General features: G+C 39.5%; 1 protein-coding gene across 2 annotated transcripts in view; it reads left to right on the forward strand.

Annotated features, from left to right (window-relative positions):
- The window catches only part of EML6 (EMAP like 6), a 263951-nt gene that overhangs the window by 115529 nt on the left and 123693 nt on the right, over positions 1-24729 (forward strand). For both annotated transcript variants that reach the window (XM_090281297.1, XM_090281296.1), the window contains exons 2-6: positions 475-634; positions 4861-4959; positions 7543-7611; positions 11761-11946; positions 13454-13589. In XM_090281297.1, the coding sequence (XP_090137423.1) occupies positions 475-634; positions 4861-4959; positions 7543-7611; positions 11761-11946; positions 13454-13589 (650 nt within the window). The remainder of the gene's footprint in view (positions 1-474; positions 635-4860; positions 4960-7542; positions 7612-11760; positions 11947-13453; positions 13590-24729) is intronic.

Below are 24729 nucleotides of genomic sequence, written 5' to 3' on the forward strand. Positions count from 1 at the left end.
CCTTGCTTTGAAATCCTAATGAGTGTGCTATGCAGCTTCTGCAAGCAGGTTTAATTAATTCTGAGGAGTGCACTTTCTCCTAGCAACAGCATTTCCCTCCTAAATTAAAGCCAAAATCTAACTTGAAGGCTGAATAGTATTTTCAAAATCAGTAAGTAAATATCAGGACATAAAGGAATTATAGAACCATACAGAAGATTCTCTAATCATGGAATTATAATCATAATAGTGTCTCATTTTCAAGGTAATCAAGTGGGTAAAATAAGATGAAACTATTGTTAAATTATGCTAAACCTCTTTGCCAAAGTTGATCATTTATTACCAATTGGGTAATTAATTATTTGGGGGGACAGTTCAGACTCTTTTGCTTGTTAGATGATTTAAATGAAAAACAAATGTGGATAAAAGATAATCAATGGTTTTCTTAACTGTGCTCGGTAGGAGGATGTGAAAAGAGACCTTTTTCTTTTTCAGCCTTGCCTTACACCCAGATAAAACTCTTGTTGCAACTGGCCAAGTTGGGAAGGAGCCATATATATGTATATGGGATTCCTATAATGTCCAGACTGTGTCTATTCTTAAAGATGTCCATACACATGGAGTTGCCTGCCTGGCTTTCGACTCAGATGGACAGGTGTGTATCTTTTTCTGTTTTCATTTTCTTTAGTGATTTCTCGTAAGTCTCTTAGGATTATAATGCACACAGTCTATCAACCCTTGCTGTCTCCCCTTGGCAGCTTATTAGGGTCTTCACCTGTTCGATCCTTTTCCAAGCTTGTGGCGCTGACATCAGCTCTGAGTAAGCCCACCCTGGTTCCCCTAGTCTCACCATCCTGTTAAAAAGCTTCCAGGAAGGAGGTCATGAGCTCTTGCTGATCAAGTCCCTCATGACTCAGCAATTCCACCTGGTCTTCCCTTGTTAGCTTCCTATTTGGACTAAGGGTTGGACCAAACTTGTTGCATAGACCCTGAGCATCACCTTGGTTCCCCTTGCTTTCAGAAGATGACATCATCTCCTAATAATTCACTGAGGAGATTCTCTTTGACTCTTTCCCTTGCGGTCACTTTTAACAACTTCTCCCTGCCCACTTGCCCAGAATCCAAGCAGTCACTGCTTCATGTGTATTCATTTGTTTCTTTACAGTTACTCTGCCACCATCTTTCAAGTTCCAAATCTGTGTCTTTCCTGACAATTTAAGTAACTTCTTAACTGGTCTAGACACAGTAAATTACTTGATAATACATTCCACCAACTGAAAAAAAAAAAAGTGTGTCAGAGAATTGTTTATAAACAAGAAATCTTAGGACCCACTGAATCAAGTCCCCATTTAGTAGCTGGGCATTCTAGGCTAACCAACTTTTCTAGCCTCATCTTCACTATCCCCTTGCGGTCAAACCGGACAAGTCAGCAAGAGTCCTTGACCAGACCTTGCTCTCTTGCACCTTCAGGCCCTTTCCAGGTGGTCCTCTGCACCGCAGGACCCTGCTCAGCCACTCTACCCTTTAAAGTGACTCATTCTTCAACGAACTTCAAGGGTCTCCATGAAGCCTTCCCAGTGCCCCTAACAGAGTTTCTGTCTTTTCTTTGACTTCCAGCAATACTTGGAAGAAAAGATTTGTTCATATGTCGTAGATGTCAGTTATATCTCAATTTTAAAACGCTGTTATTGGCAAGGGAGTGGAAATACCGAGGGATCATTCCTGGCTCCCACTGCATTGGCCTCCTCACTAAGGTCCTGCCTTGTTTGCCTTCCCCATGTGCTTTGTTTTCTTTTCCCCTCCGTATTTCTGCCAGTTAATTTCTTCAATACAATTTTTGTCAAAGTTCAGAGTTAATTCTGTAAGTCCATGCTGTGGAAAGACCTGTCAACTTATTCATAGAAGCTTGACCAAATGTGCAGTTTACGTGAAGTTCAGTGGATTATAGGGCAGGACCTGGCTTGAGTCACTTTTTAAACAGTTAACATTTGCAGACTTGCATTCTGCTCTTTTGAAATAGTAGAGATCATTATTCATTTTTCTTTCTAGAACCAGATTCACTACAATGTAGACCTCTGGTATATATGTTTTTGATTTTACTACATTGTAATCTCATCTAATTTAGTCAGGATAATGCCTACGTTCCATTGTACAGCCGCGTCTAAAGACAAAAACTGGTGAGTGACATTTGTTTAAACTTGCCGTTGTTGACTTCCTGACTAAATTGAATGAATGTGTCAGGATGCATATGCACATACAGTGTAAATGTGTGCTTGGACGTGTACTTAAGTGCACATTCTCTAATCTGATTTTGTTTTCATTTTCCTAGCAAACGTTCTTTATCAGAATTGGTTCTAAAACTGCAATTTTCAACCTTTTTAATCTCACGGCACACATAAACTAATTGCTAAAATTCTGCAGCACACAGTTTGACAAAAAATAGGTATGATTTTGATTCATTTACATTGGTTGGCTGTTGTCATTTTATTTGACAGCCTAAGGGAAAAGAGGTCAGTGCCCTTGACTACATACAAATTCTTGTAAAGTGACTGAGGGAAATCAGCTTTAACTTTTAGGTTCTATTTTGCAGGGTGGGGGTAGGGGTGGACTCATAGTACCTGTAACCTCCGAATAGCACAGTTGTTAAGGTTCCTAACAAATGCCATGTTATGGGAATCCATGTTATAGGAAACAAAGAACTAGTACAAAAAGGAGGGTTAGGTTCCAAAAATTAAAAAAAACAACATTGTTATATTTTTATAATTTCTCTTTATTAAAGCAACTTTCATCAAAAGTATTACATATTAATATGAATTAAGTTATGTTCATCATCACTACTAAGCTCCATTAACCGAATGTGTTTTCTTTTTGACAAGATATCTTCATCCTCCGAACTTTCTTCAGCATTATCTTGATTTCTATGCTCTACTTTTGGCAAAAAATATCTTAGATTGCTTGCTTTTAGCTGAGAGATCTTTATAAATTTCTTTGCACAGTGCTAAGCACTTTTGAAGTTCTCTCTTAAACTTTGTGCTCCTTTCAGTGCAAGGATCTTCATTTAAGAAATATGACTCTAACTGTTTGGCTAAGTCTAGGCCTTTCTTTATGCTTTTTAGAATAAATTGTTTAACTGCATCATTTTCATCAGTGCTATCATCCCCTAAGTTACCTTGGAACATTCCAGATGTCATTTCCACCAAAGTTGCCTCATCAGTTTCTTCTTCTACCAGCAATTCTTGGTTATCTTCTACAGTCATATCATGTTAGAGCGAAACCATGTTATAGAAGTACCATATTATGTGGGGGATACCTGTACTTCACTGTCAGTTGAGAAAAATAACCTCCTATTTGCTTACCATGACAGCTTTCTGATGACTATTGCTTCAGGTCTGCCTTATCCCCTAGACAGAGTTCACTGGAATCAAGTGATATTTAGAAAATGACAAATGGCCCATCCCCTCTCAAGCACAAAGGGAATATAAATGCTCTTCAGGTAGCTAGCTGTGGGGTCTGTCACTATAGATGAACAAAATAGATTCTTTTTGGCTTTGTCTCAATCAAGAAATGTGGATTTTACTTTAGTGCCTGTGTTTATCTTACTGCTTTTTCTATTAAAAAAAAAAAAAAGAATCAGCTGAATAGAATTCACTTACTTTGAGTTTTCTTATAGATAAAAATACAACAATGTCTTAAAATAATTTCTATTGCTGAAACACTCAATTAAAAATTACAGCAAAGACCCCATTTCTTAAGGGCACATCTTACAACTTCCAACTATATTTTTTAATACTAAATATTCCTAGTGGAAGCTACCTATAGTGAAAAAACCTGAATAATCTCTGAATAATAATGTGTGTATTTAGCCATATAGGGCTGCCTGTTTTTCCATACATACATGTGCATACATGCACATTCAAACATATTAATACTCGATGAAATACATAAGCTCTGAGACTCTTATACTTCAGTAGTACTATTTTTTAATCTCTTGCCTTATATTATTTAACTGATCCACACAAAAATGTAAACAGAACAAATATTTTACATTCATTTTACAGGCAAGAAAACTGAGATTTAAGGAGGGTAAATTAATTTTTTAAGGTCTCATGTCTGGCTTCTCACAAGGTCAAAATAGAAGCCAAAACTACTTACTCCCAGTCCAGACCTCTGTCTGTTGCGCAGTACTCTTTCCTTAGAAGAGGTATCCTGCGGGGACCTCTGATTTTGGTGTTTCTAATATGTGTCTGGACTCTTGATGTGTATAGTCATATTAAATTTTCCTTTCCCTTTGAGGACAAATGCTGATATGAACCCAAGGAATTTGGACTGGGAGATGAAGTGCCAGTTTACTTTCACTAAAATTATGTATCCTTCTTGAGTCACCTGACATATTGTGAAATTATGGAAATTAAGAAGAATGAAAATAATGTTCATTTATGGAATTTCTCCTCTGTGTGTTTGTCAAACCCTTTAATTCTAGCAGTTTGTTGAGGCTTTCAGACTATAAAACCCTAGACTCTTTTAAGTCTCACCTTAAGATCTTAAATGTAAAAATTAAATTTAAACCCTGCCTTCAAGTTGTTTCTATGGTTTCCACTGATTAATCAGGGATCCATGAGTTTTTGCACATATGTTTCTATGTTTAAGAAGGATAAATGAATTGTAACTGATAGGTTTTTGAAATTTCAGTATATATTTATGGAAGTCATCTGTGATAGCGTTAGTTTTGGATTTAAGATGAATCTTGAGAATTTTTTTTTCATAAGAAACTCAATGCTTGGCCTATAGTAGGTAATCAGTAACCATTTGTTGAAAGAAGGCAGGGATAATGGGAAATCTTGCCATCATTTTTAGGTATTAAGTTAGTGTTCTTATTCTTAGCGTTTAGCCTCTGTGGGATTAGATGCCAAAAACACCATCTGCATTTGGGACTGGAGGAAGGGAAAGCTTCTGGCCTCAGCCACCGGCCACTCAGACCGGGTAAGAAAACCTTGTTGGATCAAGCCGTACAGATTGTATAACTGGGGGGATTGTGATAGAGCTTCTCTAAGTTTGTAATACTGTTTAAAGTAAATTTCCCACATGTATATTTTCCCTACATATTCAACTTAAAAACTTACTGTTTTTAAAAATTAATTTAGGATTAATAGCTATGTTGACATCTCTTTTGGAGATCGAATGCTTTATTTAAGTTGTTACTTCTTTTCATGGCTTCCTCATAAAATCAAAATAGAGTTGAATTTGAAGTTATATGCCAAGTTTAGATGTATTTATTTAGAAATGGAAGTGGTTGTTAGAAATTTATATTCACAAAATGTTTACAAGCATACACCTTTGAATTTCAAATGAATGTAATGACAACTTTGTGATTCCTTGCTATATTTGAGAAACTTGAATGTAAATTGTGGCCTGCTTATCATTCATATTGAAATCAGTGTGATCAGAAATGATAATTCCATGTAGTCATGGCTGGCAAAATAGGATATGAAGCAGGCATATGCATTAACTGGTAAGAATTCGATTTCTCTAGTGTCTTGCATAATTAAAGTAATTTGGCTACCTTAGTGTCCTGATTTTCTAATTAAAAAAATAACGAATTTGCATGATTGTCTAACATTGATCCCTAGTTGTTTTGTATTTCTACCCAATATGTGTTCATGCAGAATGAGGCCTTGATTAAATAATAATTAAATATTGAATTTTGTGTGAACTTTTAAGAACTTTTTTTATATGATTAGTATAGCCATCTATGGAGAAAATGGTACTAAGGGAATCCCATAGTTGTTTTCTATACATTTGGGCAAATTGTACTTGAGAATTAAGTTCTCAGAGAGTCCAGAAGTGACCAGCAATGGAACTTCAGTGTTGAAAGAGGCCTGGCACAGTGCTTCCCACACCTAACTACCCCCAGGTATTGGTATTAACTGGTTGGTATTTAATGGTAACAACTTAATACTCACTGAACAGGTTGAAAATATTTGTGATTCTTACATTTTGGATGTTACTGTTTCTGTTCATGCTGTGATCCCATCGTATCTTATAAAGTACACTGAATTGGGTGGGATCAATACATGACTTTCCTGTTGCTTTGTTACTGTATTGTACGCTTACCAACTAGGAGTAGCTTGTAAGAAGTGCAATGCTGCTCTGCCGAAAACTCTGGAATTTCAATAACCTAGAATATTTTAATGAAATACTGTTCTTTTAGAACATTGTTCTCCCAGACCCCAGAATTTGTATCACACCTAGTTTTGTTCTATATTACTGATGCTAATATAAATTATTACTGGCTGCTTATGGGCAAATGATTATCTTCAAAATTATTTTAGTGGCTAAAATACTTAATCCCCAGTACTCATTTGTATAATGAGTGCTTTATAGCCCGCAAAATAATCATATATACCTTACCTTAATTGACCTGATGAAACTGGGGTGACATCATTCATTTTGGAGAAGATGAGGTTAAGGTTAGAGACACTAAGCTTGCCTGAGCTCGCACAGCTAAAATGGGTACTTGGACCTCACTGGTACTTGGAGTAAGTGCTCTTTCTTTAGTGCTCTTTCTGTGGTCCGTAATTGTTCCTTTCTACCTAACCAAGGGTTATAGGTCTTCCTACTTTCTCTGATGATTGGTCCATATTGCTCCTTCCTATGTGATGAGAAGTTGGCAGCCTAAGTTCTTACTCTGGTTTAGACTCTGGCCCTGGTAATTGGTTCTTTTTTCTATTAGAGCTTCAGAGAATGCGGTCCATGGACCACCTGCATCAGAATCTCCCAGGGCCTGTTTAAAAATGCAGATGCCTGGACCCAGTTTCAGACCCACTAAATCAGATTCTCTCTGCCAGGGGAATATGCACTTTAAACAATTGCCACAGGTGACTTGACGCTAAAAGATGACAGTCTTCTCCTCCCTGTCCCCCAAATAGAAACAGAGCTACCTGCAATCTGCCTGGTAGCTCTTCTTAAAGAAGGATAAATAATATTAGCATGTATGTTTGCAGTTCCTTGGAAAACTGAAACTATGTTAGTATTATGGATCAGATTAAAACGATGGTCTCGGTGGGCTTAGTGCCAGGTAAGTGACTCTGCCTTATGTTCAGGAATATGAACTTCTATGATTACTAGAAACTGTTCGCCACATTTTCCTACTCAGAATGAAACACTTTCTAATTCTTTTTATTTTTCATTTTTAAAAGCTACCTCAAAAGTGTTTTATTAGCATTGTGGAGAGCTATAGAAAATTTGATCAAAAATTATCCTACATCATTTTGATTTGTTTACCCTGCACGGACAAAGTTAAAAATATGATACCAGTTTGCTCTCAATGATTGTGGTTAATTATTACTTCTTTATTCAGGCCTAAGGTAAGTAGACATGAGATGATAAAACATGTCTGAGCAATTCCTAACTCATCCCCAGAGCCTAATCCTCCACTTTTCAGTCTCTGCAGGTAACATGTGTTCTAAGTGTTAGGGTAGAGTATTGGCAATCGGACTGATATTTGAAAGAAAGAAAAAAACACATAAATGATCAACATAGCAACTTTCAATATTTTTTAAACAGATTTTTGATATTTCCTGGGATCCATATCAGCCAAACAGAGTGGTTAGCTGTGGAGTAAAACATATAAAGGTAAAGCAGTTATCTTTTTCAAATTTTTGGTACCTTGTATAAAAAGAATTTTAGGTATTTGTGTGTGTGTGTGTATAAAATTTGGTATTGAGAAACTGCTTGATTTTACATTGTTTTTCTTAAATTTAGAGCCTTCATACCTGCTTCTCTGATCTTGGAGGAAGCGAACATCAGGTGCCCTACCAACACCTTAGGGCTTCATAAACATTTTGTAACCCTTGAGTAAAGACCTAATTTTAACCTAAGAATATGTTTGCTGAAGTGCAGACACTTGTTGCTTCAGCAGCATTTGGAGGATCCTTTCTTATGTTTTACACAGTTCACACGAAAGTCTAGAAAACTCATTAAATTTGATAAACAGTTGAGTTTGTACCATGTGAAGGAATGAAAACTGGCCCTATATTCAGTTTGCTTGAAGTTGAGCAATTAAAAGCATTAAAACAACATTCTGTAAGAGAGGCAAACCTGAAATTCTGCAGGGATAGAAGAGATCGCAGTGGTCAGAGGAATGGTAACTGTTTCAGGAAGGGGGTGCTCTTCGTGGTGAGCCTTGGTGGGCAGGTGAGTTTGGCAGAGAGCTTTGAAGGCAGCAGAACCCAGGGGATGGGTGGCGCTTCAGTCAGGAGTTGATAGGAGGCATTGGTCACCATGGAATGAATCATGGGACTGGGGAACAGAAAGGCCCTTGGCCCATAACGTGTTCAAAGATTATCAATGTTATTATCACCAAAGAACCTCTTTATAAAACTTTCTTTCTACAAGAACCAATATTTGGAAAGATTTTGGCCACAAAAGGTACTGTAGCCATTAAATATTAACTTAATATTTTATTGATCAAAGATATGTATCTGCCAATGTGAGTTTCTGATCCATCTAAAAATGTGGCAAAGGCACTGAGTTGTTCTCTGAGCCACAAGAAATACATGAGCTCATGCTGAGCCCGACTTGCGTGAGGCTGTGGCGGCCATCTGGGAGGCCTGGGGGCCTGGGGGCCTGGGGGCCTGGGGGTCAGAGGGTCGGGGAGTCTGGGACCCGACGCGGGAGCCATTGTCCAACCTGCATATTCTACACAGGAGGAAGCCAAGACCTAGGAGGTTGTACTGAATATTGGCTTAATCTCCCTTGACTTGACTCTGGGAGAGCTAGTTAATCTCCCTGAGGCTGAGTTTCTTCCTCTAGGAAAAAAGCTACCTCCTGAATTTATTAAGATTTACATTGACCAGTATATGAAACCAGTAGGGGCACAATAATGTTAACTTCCTTTCCCATTTCCTAGGATCACAAAAATGGTGGCACAGAGAAGAGTTAAGCTTGGTCTCTGGCTCCCTGTGTAGAGGTCTTTCCACTTAGAAATTATTTCTTTAATGATCTAACTTGGCGTAACTCCCTTCCCTCCAAAACCAGATTTTTAAAAATAATAAGTTAGCTGTTTAATTGATAGAATTCTCTAGCTTTTTCCTATTTCTTTCTGTCCTTGATTAACTCTAACTTTTAATCAGTTAAATCTAAGAGCACAGGAAGATAAAACCCTGGGACTTCATTTGAAAACTCTAAGAGCTGCTTATTCTGGTAAATTTAACTGTGTTTTAGCAAACCTAGGCATTTTTTTTCCAAGCAAAAACAAACTTTTTTTTTTTTTAAACCTCAAATGGAAGAATCTGCAAATTCCCACTCAGCCATTCTTTATTAATTTGTTTAGGAAGAACGAACACCACATCAAATTTCAACAGGCTTCCACAAATTATTTTCACTATATTTTCTACATCCAATTCTAGGATCCCCGCCCTTTTCCCCCAAAGCTGCCTAACAGCTTATGAATGATTCCAGTCACACAGTGAATGCAAAATCTTTGATGTTCTCCAAGAGAATATTTTTATGTGAAATTTTTATAGCTATGGTGAAACCCTTTCTGGATTTGAAAATAGGCAAATAAATTACAGCAATCTAAAATGAACACATGAAAAATAGGAGCGGTTGAGCATTGTCTGCTTGGTTGGTTTTACAGCAAATGAGTTTACCAGGTTTGTGGATATTGATTGTTCTCCAGTTTCTAGTTGGAGACTGAAGGGACCTTGGAGATTACCTGGGGCCAGATGAACTCCACAGTAACTGCCAGTTCCAACAAAATTTGCCTTACAGTCTGAATGGGGATTGGAGAAGGTAGACAGTGACTCTTCATTGGATGTGGGTTTAATGATGTGTTGCTGCCCTAAACCGTCAATGTTTTGCAAACAAAGTTCTTCTCAAGAAATGATAATACGTCAAAGATTTGCCACTTTCTGGATAAAACCTCATACCTAGCCTGGCATTACATTTATACCTGCCTTTTTAGAGAATCATTTGATTTTTTGGAATATTTTATGTTGACATTAATACCGTCTGACTGGGTAATTTTATCAGGAACCCTTTGTGTCTGAGGATAATGGTCTCTATACTTTCTGCGGTTGTCTAACTGGAAATAATTCAGTAACTGAGGCCAGAGGTGCACACCCCAAGTTAAAGGGATAATCATTACAAATTAATTACTCTCTTTTTAATCTTGATGCTTGGGGAGACATAGTGAGAAAGAAAAGTGTCTGCCGTAAGGGTCACCATGAGCAGCAAGTTCTTTCGCATATTGTAGTTATGTCTAATTATTCAGGTTCAAAGTTAATACTTAAATATTAAATGTCTAATCAAAGCTTTTACCTATCTTTTCCCAGCTCTTTGTATTCTTTCTGCATATACTTTCATGCCTTTTTGTAAAAACAATACCCAAAGAAATGAATCGCCAGCATTGACACTTTCCCCTTTAACGAGAGAAGAATCCTGTGTTGTCTCAAAGGGGTGCACGTCTGTCTCTCCTTCTCCCTCAGGGTCACCCTCTCCACAGCTCCCTGGGCCCCAGCCCTCCTGGTGGTGCAGCCATCCCAGAACTGCCCCCTCCGATACCCAGCGACTCCGAGAGGACCACCGTTTCCCTCCCTTGCAGGCGCAGAACATTAGTGTTGTCACTGATTTTTCCTCACATTTCCTGTCACCTAGATTTCCATAATTGCTCTCCTGAACCCCAGGGCAATTTCTTCTTCACACCAATCCAAACCCCCCTCTTACTCATCCCAATTAATTCAACATGTTCCTCTCTTTGAATTATCTTGCCCCTTGTAGGTATTCTGAATAGACTGCCTTAAAAGGGTCTCTTGTTTTACATGTATCTTCATTAGATTTAAAAGTCTCAAGGCAAAGATCAAGATGTCAAATTTTTGTCATGTATAACCCTCTTGAATCCTTCCTTGCCTTTGGCAAGCCACATGTGCTCTCTTTTCTCACTTCCCAGTGGGGTTAATAATATCTCTCTTAGCCTCTTCTTGGGGGTATTAAGATTAAATGACTAGACATATGTAAAGAGCCATTATAAACTGAGGGGACTATACATGGCACTAAAGTTATACTATTTCATGTATTAAAAAAATAGTCATGTCAAAGCAAAATATCTAATTTTTATGTAACAATGGGAGTCTCCCTGCTGCCTTCTATAAAGTAGCTCAAGCTTTATGCTTATGGTTTTCCACCTGATAAGTTATACCACTAAAACTGAAAAGGCTGATCAGTGATTTGGCTATATGAAATTATAGCTTATATTTAAAAACATACTTCTAAGTAACATTTTTTACAGTAAACATTTATAATATTTTTAGTTAGAAAGAAATTATTTCCAAATATATTTATATACACCAAAAAATGCCTAAAATGTCACCAGGAGATTGTAGATAATTTAAATTTTCCTATTTATCTTTTCTTTATTTCTAAACTTCTCTAAGTGAACCTATACTAGTTCTATAATTTGACAAGAAATTCATCAAACAAAAACATAATTCATCCACTTTATTCCAACTCTGAAAACATTGACATTTTATATTAAATTACCATTAAGCAGTTAGTAAATTTTTGAAATTTTGGAACTTGGAACATTTTGAAATATCATTAAGTTCTTTTAATCTAGTTGGCTAAAATGTTTTGCGGTTCTCTGCTGTCACAACAAAACAACTAAAATTATGTGTACCTAGTTCAGTTGTAGAAAATTATTGAAGCAGGCAAATAGACACTAATAATGCGATGCATCGGAATACTCTGTTTTTGGATATGTTTATTTTATCACTTATGTTCTAGTTTTGGACACTATGTGGAAATGCCCTGACTGCAAAAAGGGGGATATTTGGCAAAACTGGGGATCTTCAGACCATCCTTTGCCTTGCGTGTGCCAAAGAAGATATCACCTACTCTGGTGCTTTAAATGGGGACATCTATGTCTGGAAAGGGCTCAATTTAGTCCGCACCATTCAAGGAGCGCATAGTGTAAGTATTCCCGTGTAGATATTTGGTATGTTTTATTTAATAAGTTAGGGTCACAGATCTCTCTATTTTTTTCCCCTTTGCTTTAGGATCATCCATCTCTGCTGCACATGTCCTAAATACACCTGAAAGATTTCCCAAATTTGTTTGTTCACCTAGAAGAAATATTTCAAAAACATTATAATTTAATTAGCCTTCACCTCAATTACTGATTGGCTGATTAGTGTTGTTATTCATCAACAGTAGCTCAACAGAGACTAGAACTATTTCATCATCAGTTTTTTCTCACTGACCAGCACTTCTCAAACTTGAATGTGCCTACAAATCTGCTGGAGATCTGTTCAAGTGCTGATTCTGACTCAGTGCATCCGGGTGATCTCACTGCTGGGGGCCTGTGGCCCACATGTTGAATAGATAACTGTTTTTACATTGATTAGTAAGGTAGATTTTTCTCACCTCTAGGGCCACATCACAAGCTGTTAAAATGCAAACAGAAACCATCGACAAACTCTCTTTTGATGGTCTGCTCGGTAAGAACAGGGCAAACTTGACTTCTGACCACTCGGCTCAATTTTGACACATATTAAAATGGTCCCATTGCTGTATCTACAGATAACAAGAGGGAGGTGATGTGGAATGTAAAGCCTATTTCAGTAGACAGAAATGTGGTAACGTGTTACCGGAGACTTGATAGCTTTTGCTTATTGCCTCCAAATTGATCCCCTATTACTTATAGTAGGAAGAAAAATTTAAGGAACTCTTAGCAAAAGAGCTATGGAATTTTCGCTCTTTCACTGTCTTGTATGTTCAAGACCAATTTTCTTGGCTTAGATAATTATGAAACAGCTTTTAAAACAGTGAAGAGGTCAGTATTTGCCCTCACTCATAAAAGCTGTCTTAGTAACCTAATTTCTCTTATGTTAACACTATTCACTCATAGCACTTTTAAACAGACTAAAGTATTTTCCTGTAGCAAAACATCTTTAAATTATGAAACTATTTCAGATATGAAAAAGCATCTTCAGTGATGCCTAAGCTAACGCCACTATAATTTATGCTTTCAAGTAGGCTCAGATGGTGCCTTCCTGAGCTCACTGAGATTCGAAGTGTTTATGTTCCTAGCCTGAATATCTTTACTTGATAATTTTGGCAGCAATTTATATGAAACCCCTCCATTGTTGTCTTACTTTTCTTTATAATGATCAGTTGTCACATCTTTTCTTTATAATAACCACTTGTCTGCTTTCACCAAGGAATTATGAATAATTTTTTAACAACCTGCCATCAGTTTAGTAATGGCAAAGGACCTCTTGAACTAGTTTTCCCTGGTGGTTATTATGATTAATTTTTATTCTAGCTGAAATAAAGAATACTATAAATGGCTGCTTGTTTTATTGTCAAGATTTCAACAGAGAATAGGGGTTTGTTTTGATTTTTAATCAGCAAGACTCACTTATCATATCTATCTAGAATGATGGCAGCATTGAGTATTATCTGCCTTAATTAACAGGCTGGAATCTTTAGCATGTATGCTTGTGAAGAAGGCTTTGCCACTGGTGGACGTGATGGGTGTATACGATTATGGGATACTGATTTCAAACCAATAACCAAAATTGATCTCAGGGAGACAGAACAAGGATATAAAGGTAATATATATTAATTCCTACCTATAACTTTAAGTGTGTTAAATGCAAAATGAAGTTCTGTATTTGTATTTGCTTTTCTGTAACCATCAATTCCACAAAGGACTTAAGACAGTTTACATAAATATATCTAATACAAGATCAAAAGTATGTTAAAAATAAATGGATCCCCTTTTCTCTAACCTGCACAAAGGCTTCTGTACATATGAGCAGTGGCCCAGCTGCAAAGGTAAACATGGTGATAAAACTACTGAGTGTTATCCTGGGAAATGGTACTTTCATTTATAAACATGGGGACGTCCTGGACCCTGAATGTGACTGCACGCAGCCTCTGAAAATAAATAAACAAACAAATAAATAAGTGATTGGAAAAACAAGACAAAGAAATTATTTTTAAAAAATAGCTAAAAGTAAGAGCTACCATATTAGTAGACATTAAGAGCATTGGCTCAGAGTCAGCAGGCCTGGATTCAATTCCAAATTTTACCTATGATAGATTTGAGATCTTGGTCAAATTTCTTTACATCCTCTGAGCCTCTGTTTCCACATCTATAAAATAGGGACAACACTAGCCCCAACCTCATGGAATTGTATGAAGATTAAATACACCCTCAAAATGCTTAGAGGAAGTCATGGTGCATAGCATTCAATAAATGTGAGCTATTACTAGAATATATTGAGTATATGTGTACCAGAGAACACAAAGCAATTTATATATATCTTTTTAAATTCCCGTGATAGGCTTATTATCTAATTTTTACAGATAAGGAAGTTGGGGCTGAGAGAGAGTAAAGAGGAAAATGTGAAGAGGAAAGATAAGCTAAAGTTACATGGGATGGTAATACACTAAGCGCAGGTGGAAGCTCTGTTCATTTGCTGCAGGTGGGCCTTGGACCTGACTGTGGCTCCCAAAGCCAGCACTGAGGGAGGGGTGCTCAGCACCGTGGGTCATGGCGTTCACACGGTGAAAACTTACTCACTGTTCAGCTGGAGGGGAATTATTCCCATAGCTGAGATGAGAGAGAAGTTTCCTGAGAATCTTCTAGAGAAGATTCTGTGACATGAGATCCAATGTCTTTAAAAGGCCTGAAGTGAGCTATTATTCATTGGGTGGTTTTTCCCGAAGAACCTCCACACGGGCTGGTGGCTGTGGGCCATGGCAGCTCTCTGCTGGCCTGGGGACACTCCAGACGATGGAGAGAAGAGTGCACAGATGGCCTGTCCTTTCAGCATCCTCCTTAAATAATGCTGTCTTCAACCAGATCTTAAGAATTGAGCAACAGGGAAGTGAGCTGGCTATGGTACCTCCTATATATACCTGGAGTCCAGCTGCTTTAAATACTTTGTGTTTGTTAAATTTTAAAAAAGGTGTATTTTATAGTCAGCTAATCTAAAGATTAGATTGTTATTTTCTTATGGAAGCTTAGGATCCCAATGTGGATCCACTTCTGAATACCAGGCACAGGGGACAACGTAGAAAATGACAGAATTTAGTGTCCACGTCATTCATTGACCAGGAGATAACTAAGGCCCATAAGGTGTCTGCTGCAGAGCGTGGGCCAAAGCACCTTTATCCAGAAAAATACTTCAAGCAGATAGACGCATTTAAGAAACAGGTAAAAAATGTGAGAAAAGCTGTCAAAAATGTTTGACCTTGAACTATGAAACTTCAAGGTAAACTAGGAGCAAAACTTAGATAACTTGATAGACAAGATTATTGACCATAAACTGGCTAGATGTTGGGGAGCAGCAGCCAGAAATGACGGTTTCTTTTTGGCAGTGACTTTATCCAACTCATCCAAAAATTGCATCACATAATTAAAGTATAAATTTTAACGTGGGGATCAGGGGAAAAGTCACATTTACCCTGCTGTACTTTTCTCCCCGATACCGAGTCTGACTTTGGGCTTTCAAAGCAGATTTCAGGAACTGGTTCAGAATGAGCATCCTCATGGCCAGGCATCCTCATGTGTATTGATTGCACACAGCTGACCCCATGGCTTACTCCTGCCTCTAGAGTCAAAGAAAGATGGTAGAGACACCTTTCACTATTTATCACTCTTGGGAGATTCCCCTCCCCCCTCCCTTGCAAACATCAGAGCAGATACAGGTGGTGCATGGTAGACAGGCAGGCCTGCTGTGTCTCAGATGTGGCCCAGAGTAAATGCCCAGGTGTACAGTGTCAGAGCAGGTAGGGCTTGCCATGCATTTTTAGGTGGGTGACCAATGGGATAATGGCTTATGTTTCAGAGGCTGTGATTTTAAAGAATCAGATCACTCTGCATTGAACTTACGGGACCCATGAGCAGTGGCACAGTTCCTCAAATGGCAGCCTATTTCTTGCCAGCTCCATCATTTTTGCAATTGCTGGTCATTACCAATACTCTTATTACTTAATATTTTACTTTAAATTGACGTTAATAGAGCTTTCTCTGTTTTTACTCATCATGAGCAATATCTGTAAAATTATGGCTTTAATATACTGTGTGTGTGTGTGTGTGTGTAACTCATTAAAATAAGTCATGACTATTGAAATAATAGATTTCGTCCATGTAGCAACCCCCCTCCCCCCAATCAGTAGTGCCTTTGCCTATCACACTTTTGGCAGAACTAATAGAAGTCTGTTATGTACTCTCAAAGTTTCAAAGAAATGCTGGCATTTATTCTAGCCCTCAGTGGAAAATCGGGATAAATGTCTCGAGTCAAAGGAATGGAAGGCTTTTGGTTGAAGTATTGGTAAAAATCCCAAATCTGGTCAGAGTTCTTGAGCCTGTGGGGACAGGACCACGCAGAGGAAACCTGCTGTGATCCTGCATCACCCTCAGAGATGCTTCTCATCCCGACCCCATCACCACACCGAAGCAGGAAAGGAGGCTGAGATCCAAAGCCACGTTGAACAGTCAGAACAGGTAGAGAGTCTCAGATCAGCTTTCTCTGAGGTAACTAACCTCTGAGGCCAGCTGCCAGGACCACCCTGTGTTAGGTGCCCTCTACGACACGTGCAGGTAGGAGTGAGGCCTGAGTGAGAAGGGAGACCCAGAACAAATATAGGGGTTAAAATGGTATGATTTGAGGAGAGAATTAAAAGTAATTTCAATGTGGATAGTTTTCTGGTCCAGCTTCCCCTTCAACTAGCCAATACCATACCTTTGGTCCTCAGAGCATTCGCAGCATACAGGGTAAAACAGAGTGAAAGAAAGAGAGGGAAACAGGGTAGAAAAAGGATGGAACAGGAAGAAGAAGGCTGGGTGGACAGAAGTTTGGGTGTACTTCATCCCGCTCCATCCCACCTGGAGAGAAGTCTGGGCTTTCTCCTCCACCTTATTCAGGCTCTTTGCCTCAAAAATGGAAAAAAAAAAAAGTATATTTGAAAGGAGTAGAGTCAAGCAAAGCAACGTTAGAAATTCCTTGCTCTGGATTTGGACTGGAAGCTACATGCTTGAACAGTTTTATTCTTGTAAGAATTTCTTGACATAAATGAGCCTTCTTCCATATTTTTACTGTTTTTGTAACAATGGCTCTTGAATTCATTTCCATGGTAATATAGTGATTTCTCATTTTACTCAAACAGTCAAATAGCTTTCCATACAAATTTAGCAAGAGTGTTAATCATGGCCACATTCCCATGACACTGTACTGATGTTCTATGTTTCCTAAATTTTTTAAAATTGTGTTTTATTGTCAATGTTATAGCAGTTGTCCCAGTTTTTCTTTTGCCCCCTCCACCCAACACCCCCACTCCCTCAGGCAACCCCCACACCTTTGTTCATGTCCATGGGTCATGCATATGTGTTCTTTGGCTACTCCATTTCATATGCTATACTTTACAGCCCTATGACTATTCTGTAACTACCTATGTGTACTTCTTAATCCCCTCACCTCCTCATTCATTTCCTCCCAAGCCCCTACTATCTGGTAACCATTAAAACATTCTCTGTATCTATGATTCTCTTTCTATCCTGCTTCCTTGTTCTGGTTTTTTGTTTCTTTTTTTAACTCAATTGTTGATAAATATGTATTTATTGCAATTTTATTGTTTGCATTTTTTATCTTCTTCTTGAAGACCTATTAACATTTCACCTAATACTGGTTTGGTGATGATAAACGCTTTTAGCTTCTTGTCAGGGAAGAGCTTTGTCTGCCCTTCCATTCTAAATGATAGCTTTGCTGGGAAGAGTAATCTTGGTTGTAGGTCCTTGATTTTTATCACTTTGAATACTTCTTGCCAATCCATTCTAGCCTGAAAAATTTCTTTTCAGAAATCAGCTGTCATATGGGAGCTCCCTTATAGGTAACTGCTTTTCTCTTGCTGCTTTTAAGATTCTCTCTTTGTCTTTAACCTTTTGCATTTTAATTATGATGTGTTTTGGTGTGGGCCTCTTTGGGTTCATCTTGTTTGGGACTCTCTGCACTTCTTGGACTTGTATGTCAATTTCCTTCACCAAGTTAAGGAAGTCTCCTGTCATTTTTTCAAATAGGTTTCCCATTTCTTGCTCTCTCTTCTCCTTCCAGCACCCCCATGATGCGAATGTTGGTATGCTTGAAGTTGTCTCAGAGGCTATTTACACTATCCTCATTTTTCCCGGATTCTCTTTTCTTCTTGCTGTTCTGATTGGTTGCTTTTTGTTTCCTTATATTCCAGATCGCTGATTTGATTCTCTGCTTCATTCACTCTACTGTTGTTTCCCTGTAAATTGTTCTTTATTTCAATTTGTATTTGTTTCTGACTGGTTCTTTTTTATGCTGTTGAGATTCTCACTGAGTTCTTTGAGCATCCTTATAACCAGTGCTTTGCACTGTGCATCTAGTAGCTTGCTTTTCTCCATTTTGTTTTCTTTTTTCTGGAGTTTTGATCTATTCTATCATATGACATTGTTTTTTTTTTTTTTTTTTTGTCTCCTCATTTTTTCCATCTTTCAGTGTTTGTTTCTATATTAGGTAGAGCTTCTATGTCTCCCAGGTACAATAGTGTGGCCTAATGTAGTAGGTGTCCTCTAGGGTCCAGTGGCACAACCTCTCCTATTACCCAAGCTGGGTACTCAAGGTGCATCTACCATGTGGTCTGTGTACACCCTCCTGTTGTAGTTGAGTCTTGCTTGCTTTGGGCACATCCAAGGTCAGCCACTGCCTGTGTTCTGTGAGGTCACACAGCATAAGCTACAAAGTTATCTGCAAATGGCTGCCATTTGTGCTGGGCTTGGAGGTGCCCAGGAGAGGCCAGGCTGTGAACCACAGCCAGCTGCTGATAGTGCTAGGCCTGGGGCAACTTAGCGGCAGATATGGGGCTTGCTGAAGCCAGATGCTGCTGGTTTGAGAGAAATTAGGAAAATATGAAGCCTGGGCCAAGGCAGGCCATTCATGTGTAAAAAATTCTGGAAACAGATTGGGTGGGCCCAAAATTTGGGTGGGGCGGGGCCTCAGGGAATCACCAGGTTGGGGCCAACAGTGTGAGCCAGGTGGATGGAGTCTCAGATATGGTGCCTGCCTGCTTGCTCTGTGTCTCTGTGGATCTGTGGGAGGAGGGCTCAGAAAAGGAACAATATCCTCTGCCAGCACTTCTGTCTGGAAGAAAGCTGCCCCCAAGCTCTCACCCTGATGCTGCACAATTCAGTTCTTCCCGTATGACTCTGATGCCTTTCAATCTGCTGCCCCTATGCTGGAGCTTAGCAGGAGTGAGTCCTATTAACGCATTGTATGTGGGCATTTTGTGCCGACATATCATGGGGGGAGCAGAAGAATTTTTTGAAACATGCACATGAATTTTGTCGTTATGTAAAATCACTATAAATTGAAAACTATTTTGAATGTTCTTTATGAAACTTTGATTTTCTTACCTTAGAATGTATTCTTCATTGTTATTATGAAAGATAAAGGCACAGTTTGTGAAAAATGTAATTTTCTGCGTCCCACTACAATGTGTTAAGTGTGCATGAGTCCTTTAAGAGGAACTGCCTGGGGCTCCTGAAGTTTCTGTCTTTCAAAACCTGGATCCCCACTGGTTTTTACAGCCAGAAGTTATGAAGACTATTTTTCTGGCACTAGAACCCTGGGTTGGGGGGGCCTGGTGTAGGGCTGGAACCCCTTGCTCCTGTGATATATATCCTGATTTTAATCCACCACACATAGGTTTGGGACCATCCTCTTCTGCATCTCCACCCTTCCTATCAGTCTTGATGTAGCTGTAGGACTTCCTTTCAGATTGATTTCTAATGGTTCTGAATGATGGTTGTTCTATGGTTTAGTTGTAATTTTGATGTGGTTGTGTGAGGAGGTGAGCAAGTGTTTACCTACACCGCCCTCTTGACCAGAATCCCAGGCCTGTAACTTCTTTAGAAAAAGGTTTTAAATCAGCCCTGTCCATTGTTCTTCCTTAAATTTAAATATATTAATTAAAATTCAGAAACTGCTCCTTACTAGCATTTGGGAATCCAAATCTATTTGTAAGATCACAGTTAAAAGGTATACCTTGTTTTATTGTACTTTGCTTTATTGAGCTTCACATATATTGCAATGTTTTTACAAATCAAAAGCAAGACCCTCCACCAGCTAAAGGAGTACGACTCACTTTATTGTAATACTTGCTTTATTGCAGTGGTTTGGGATTGAATCCGCACTATTTCTGATGTATGCCTGTGCTCAGTATGCTACCTGTAGAGACTTCTATTGCTCCTCCTGTAGACTTCCAGAAGATCTGTAAAATGAATCTGGTCCCAGACTCCGTTGGGTATATTACATGAACCCAAAATCCAAAATTTTCTGATTTCCAAAATGCACCTTACTCCAAAGAATTTCAGATATATGGGATGGTGGACTTCCAATACATTTTTAATGACTATCAAATTCTGGAATTTTCAAGCTGGGAGAGACATTGGATACGAGTGTGTGAAACTCTGTGGGTGAGTAGAATGAGGTTCAGGGCATTGGTATCAAGCTAATGTGGGATTAGGGATCTAACTCAAATCTCATGTGCAACTTACTAACTGCATTCTGGCTCTGGTCATTTTCAAAACAAATTTATAATCTGGGTAAAATAATGAAGCTTAAATTACTTATAGTGGTGGAAAGAGAAATCAAAATAATTCTTAAAGCAAGTCAACTAAAATAAATTACATCTCTGGTGATAAAATACTTTGCATTAATGGCTGTAAATGATTATGTCTACAGGAATACAGTAATTATTCACACAGTATAAGATGTATTATTCATTTATTTATCCATTCAATACACATTTATTAAGCATCTCCTAGTGTTGGACATATGCCTACAGACTAAATAGGCCTTTTTAAAAAGCATGCTTCAGGCATTTTATTAGAGTTTTTTGTGTGTTTATTTTCATTTCCAACACATATTTGTTGAATTGTTGCTGTGTATAATAACTATAAATCTATATTTGGAGATATCTTGCAGTATTCCCTCAGCGCTGAGAAAAATACATGATGCTTCTCTTAGACTTCTCACCATCTCTGCTGCCCACCTGCGGGTCTGAACCACCTTCTTCCACACAGATGACTGCAGCTGCTTCAACCATTATTCTCAGAATAGCACCCACAGGGATCATTCAAAATGTACATGAGCCAGATCACATTATTCTTTTTCTCAAAACCCTGTGATGGTTCCCATTTTCCTCAGAAAAAGAGTCCAAGTTTTTAGGATGGCCTAGCATCCACTTCTCCTTTATGTCAACCTGCTGTGTTCAAGTGTGACCCCCAGAACCAGCAATAGGAGGTCACAGAAGGTATTAGAGAGGTGAGTGTCATGGTCAGGTCTCCACCTCTCTCTCTGATTGGGAAGCCCTGGTACGGAACATTCAGAAGTACCTCTCAGATCTGAGAACAGCCTTGTTTCCCACAGAGACAAAGCAAGCACATCCGCTTGTGCTTCTGCTCCCTTCATGACTCGCCTCTACTCCCATCGACTCTGTCACTTGTCTCCCTGTCTGTCCACCATTGGCCTTCAGGCCATGCTTCCTGCCTCTCTGTTGTTCTGAGGAAGTGGAGGTACATCAGAGGAGCAGGCATGGGTGCTGGAGATGGCGTAGAGCTCCTGGAGGGGATGTGTGTGGTGGTGGCATTTCGTGCTTAGTGGTGAGTAGTGTGGGGTCAGAAAAGCAGAGGCCGACTGTCTGGTTTGTTCTGGTAGTAAATCCCCTTCCCAGGCTGACCCCATATGAAAACCGGCCTGGTGTTCCTTCCCTGGGTGGGACACCACGGGGTCTAGTGGTGTGTTTCTATCTTCTGAGGGTCCTCAGGCTTATGGATGCGTCAGCATTCCTGTGACTATAGGATTTGAGATCCTCTGGACTCTGTAATAGCGCAAATTTGGTAGAGAGTAGCTTTCACTACAAGTTCTGCTTCCCAGGCAGAGATCCTTATAAACAGGAACAGCAGGTGGTGGGCACTTCATGCTGCTGGCAACCTGCAGTCAGACTCATGTAAAAGCAGCCCCTGCCCAGCCTGCGGTGACCACTGAACCCTCCCACAGCAGCTCCAGTACTAGATGCCAGCTCTGTAGTGACCCTTGTGCTAAGCACTCTGCACACAGGATCCATTGTAATCCTTCAACAGCCCCGGGGGCTCCCCAGGCCGAGCTGGCTCCCAGGCAGGAGATGTGGTTTAGTGCTTTGCTGCTGCCACCTTGAACTTATTAATCATTTTTAAACAAGAGGTCCCACATTTTCATTTTACATTGGACCCCACACATCATAAGGCCAGTCCTGTCCCTCAGTCATCTGTGCTCGGGAATCTCTGGAAAGTCTTGTTTCCTTCAGGGTCCCCAGCTCTGCCTTTAACATCACTCTTAGGGCACCAGAACCACAAGCAGGGTGAGGAGCCCCTGGCCCACTTCCAGAGTCCCTAGGTGGCTTCAGCCTCCCCTGTCATCAGGGGAGGCAGGGGAAGGGGGTTCAGACGTCCCTGCTGTTTTTTCCACACCCTCTCCCAACCTTCCCTCTTTGTCTGTGTAAAATCTCTCTTCCTCTCACTCTTTTACTTTTTAGTTCTTCACCAAGGGACTCGTCAGTATTGCACCCCTAACAAGGTTAGGTTTACAGGAGGAAGTCATCCCCTTGTCTTGTTTCTATTTGGTACCAGGTCCACAGAGAAAGGAAATTCTGCAGGGAAGTTTGTCCCAGACTTGCACTGCTCGAATTCTCATTCTGTGTCTATAACTTGTTCATTCTGGGACTTTGGGAAAATGATCTAAACATTCTACGCTGTAATTTCCTCATTTATGCATGTTTGGTGCATTGAGTCATCTCTAGTTCCTGGTGACCTATGGTGAGTGTCGTCCACAACGTCCTGTCCTCAGCAGCCCTGCTCAGCCCCTGAAGACTCAGGCCTGTGGCTTCCTTTATGGAGTCAGCCCATCTCATATTTGGTCTGCTGCTTCCCCCCCCTCCCCGCCCCCAGATTGTTGTCTTTGCCGAAGAACTCTGTATCCTTATGATGGGCCTGAAGTGAACAGCTTCAGTTTTGTCCGCTTTTCCCTCCTGAGGTGTTTCAGGCTTCATTTGCTGGAGGGCCCACTTGTTCATCTTTCTGGAGATCCCGGGTATCCACGGAGCTCCCCGCCAACACCATATTTCAGATGTATCTGTTTTTTTTTTTTTTCTTATCAGCATCTTCGTTGTCCAACTTTTGCATCTATACATAGTCATCGGGAATAGGAGTGTATGAATGGTCTTAGCCTTGGTTTCTAATGACACATCTTTGCTCTGGATGATCGTTCCTAATTCCCCCATTGCTGCCCTTCTGAGTCTTAGCCTTACCTTGATCTCTTGGCTGCTGTCCCCATTTGATGACTGAATCAAGGTAACCAAAATCTCAAATAATTTCAGTGTCTTTATAGTCTATGTTGAAATTGTGTATTTCTTCTATAGTCATGATTTTTGTTGTCTTGATCTTCAAATGAAGTCCTGCTTTGATACTTTCAATTTCATCAGAAGTCATTTCAAATCATTGTTAGTTTCTTTCAGTAAGATGAAAGAAAGTAAACTATTGATATTTCTTAAACTATTGATATTGCTGTTATGAGTTTTCACTCCGCCTTCCTTTGAGTCTAGCTGAGTCTTTTGAATGATATGTTCTGTGTACAGATTAAACAATAGGGAGGCAAAATGCACCTTGTCGGACACCTTTGCCAATAGAACACCATTCATTCTCTCCTGCCCACAGCACAGGCTATGCATCAGGACAATCCAGCGCTGAAGGACCCCCATTTCTTTCAGAGCAACCCATAGCTTTTTAGGATCCACACAGTCCAAGGCTCTATAGTCTATAAAACATAGACTAATCTTCTTCTGAAATTCTTTGGAGAACTCTAGCATCCAACAGATGTTCACAGTTAAGTCTCGAGTGCCTCTTCCTTTTCAGAACCAGCTTGAACATCCTGCATTTCTTGCTCCGTATAAGGTGTTGCCTTTGTTGCATCACCTTGAGCATTGTTTTTCATGGGTAGGAAATTAGAGCAATGGTCTAATATTCATTTTATTTGCTGCACTCCTTGGCAACTCCTTGAAGATTGGGATGTATATTGAACGTTTCCGGTCTGCAGGCCATTGTTTTGTTTTCCATATTTGTTGACATATTCTCATTAGGTTTTAACAGGTTCAATCTCCGTGGTTTGAAATAATTCTAACGGTTTCCTGTCTACCCCTGGGGATTTATTTCTTCCCAGTATGTTCAGGGAAGAAATTTCACTTTGCTTTCTAGAATTGCAGGTTCTTCCTTATAGGAATCTTCTGCAAGGTATCTGTCATCCTTCTATCTCTTAAATATAGATTTTCAGTATTCTGTTTCCACTTTGGGGCTTTGGGAAAATAATGTAAGTTTCTGTGCTGTAGCTTTCTCATTCATAGAACAGATATTTATTGGCCCCATCCATGGGACCTCCTCCTGAGCTGTTATTAGCATTCCCAGGCACTGCGGAGAGCTCAGGGCTCAGGACTGAGTAAGGCCAGTGAGGATGTTTGTGCCTACTTATGGGGCTTGCTTGTCTGACTCAGAATCGACTTTGCAACGTTATGCTTTCTTTTTGCCATCTGCCCATCAGGCTTTGGGCTTTCTAATGCACCAGGGTGAAGTTTTCTGATGCATGGCTGAAGAATCTCTGAATTAGAACCACCTGGTGATGCAGCCCGGAAATC

The sequence above is a fragment of the Furipterus horrens genome, unplaced genomic scaffold (genome assembly GCF_987537825.1).
Source record: "Furipterus horrens unplaced genomic scaffold, mFurHor1.1.pri manual_scaffold_6, whole genome shotgun sequence".
Classification (NCBI taxonomy): domain Eukaryota; kingdom Metazoa; phylum Chordata; class Mammalia; order Chiroptera; family Furipteridae; genus Furipterus; species Furipterus horrens.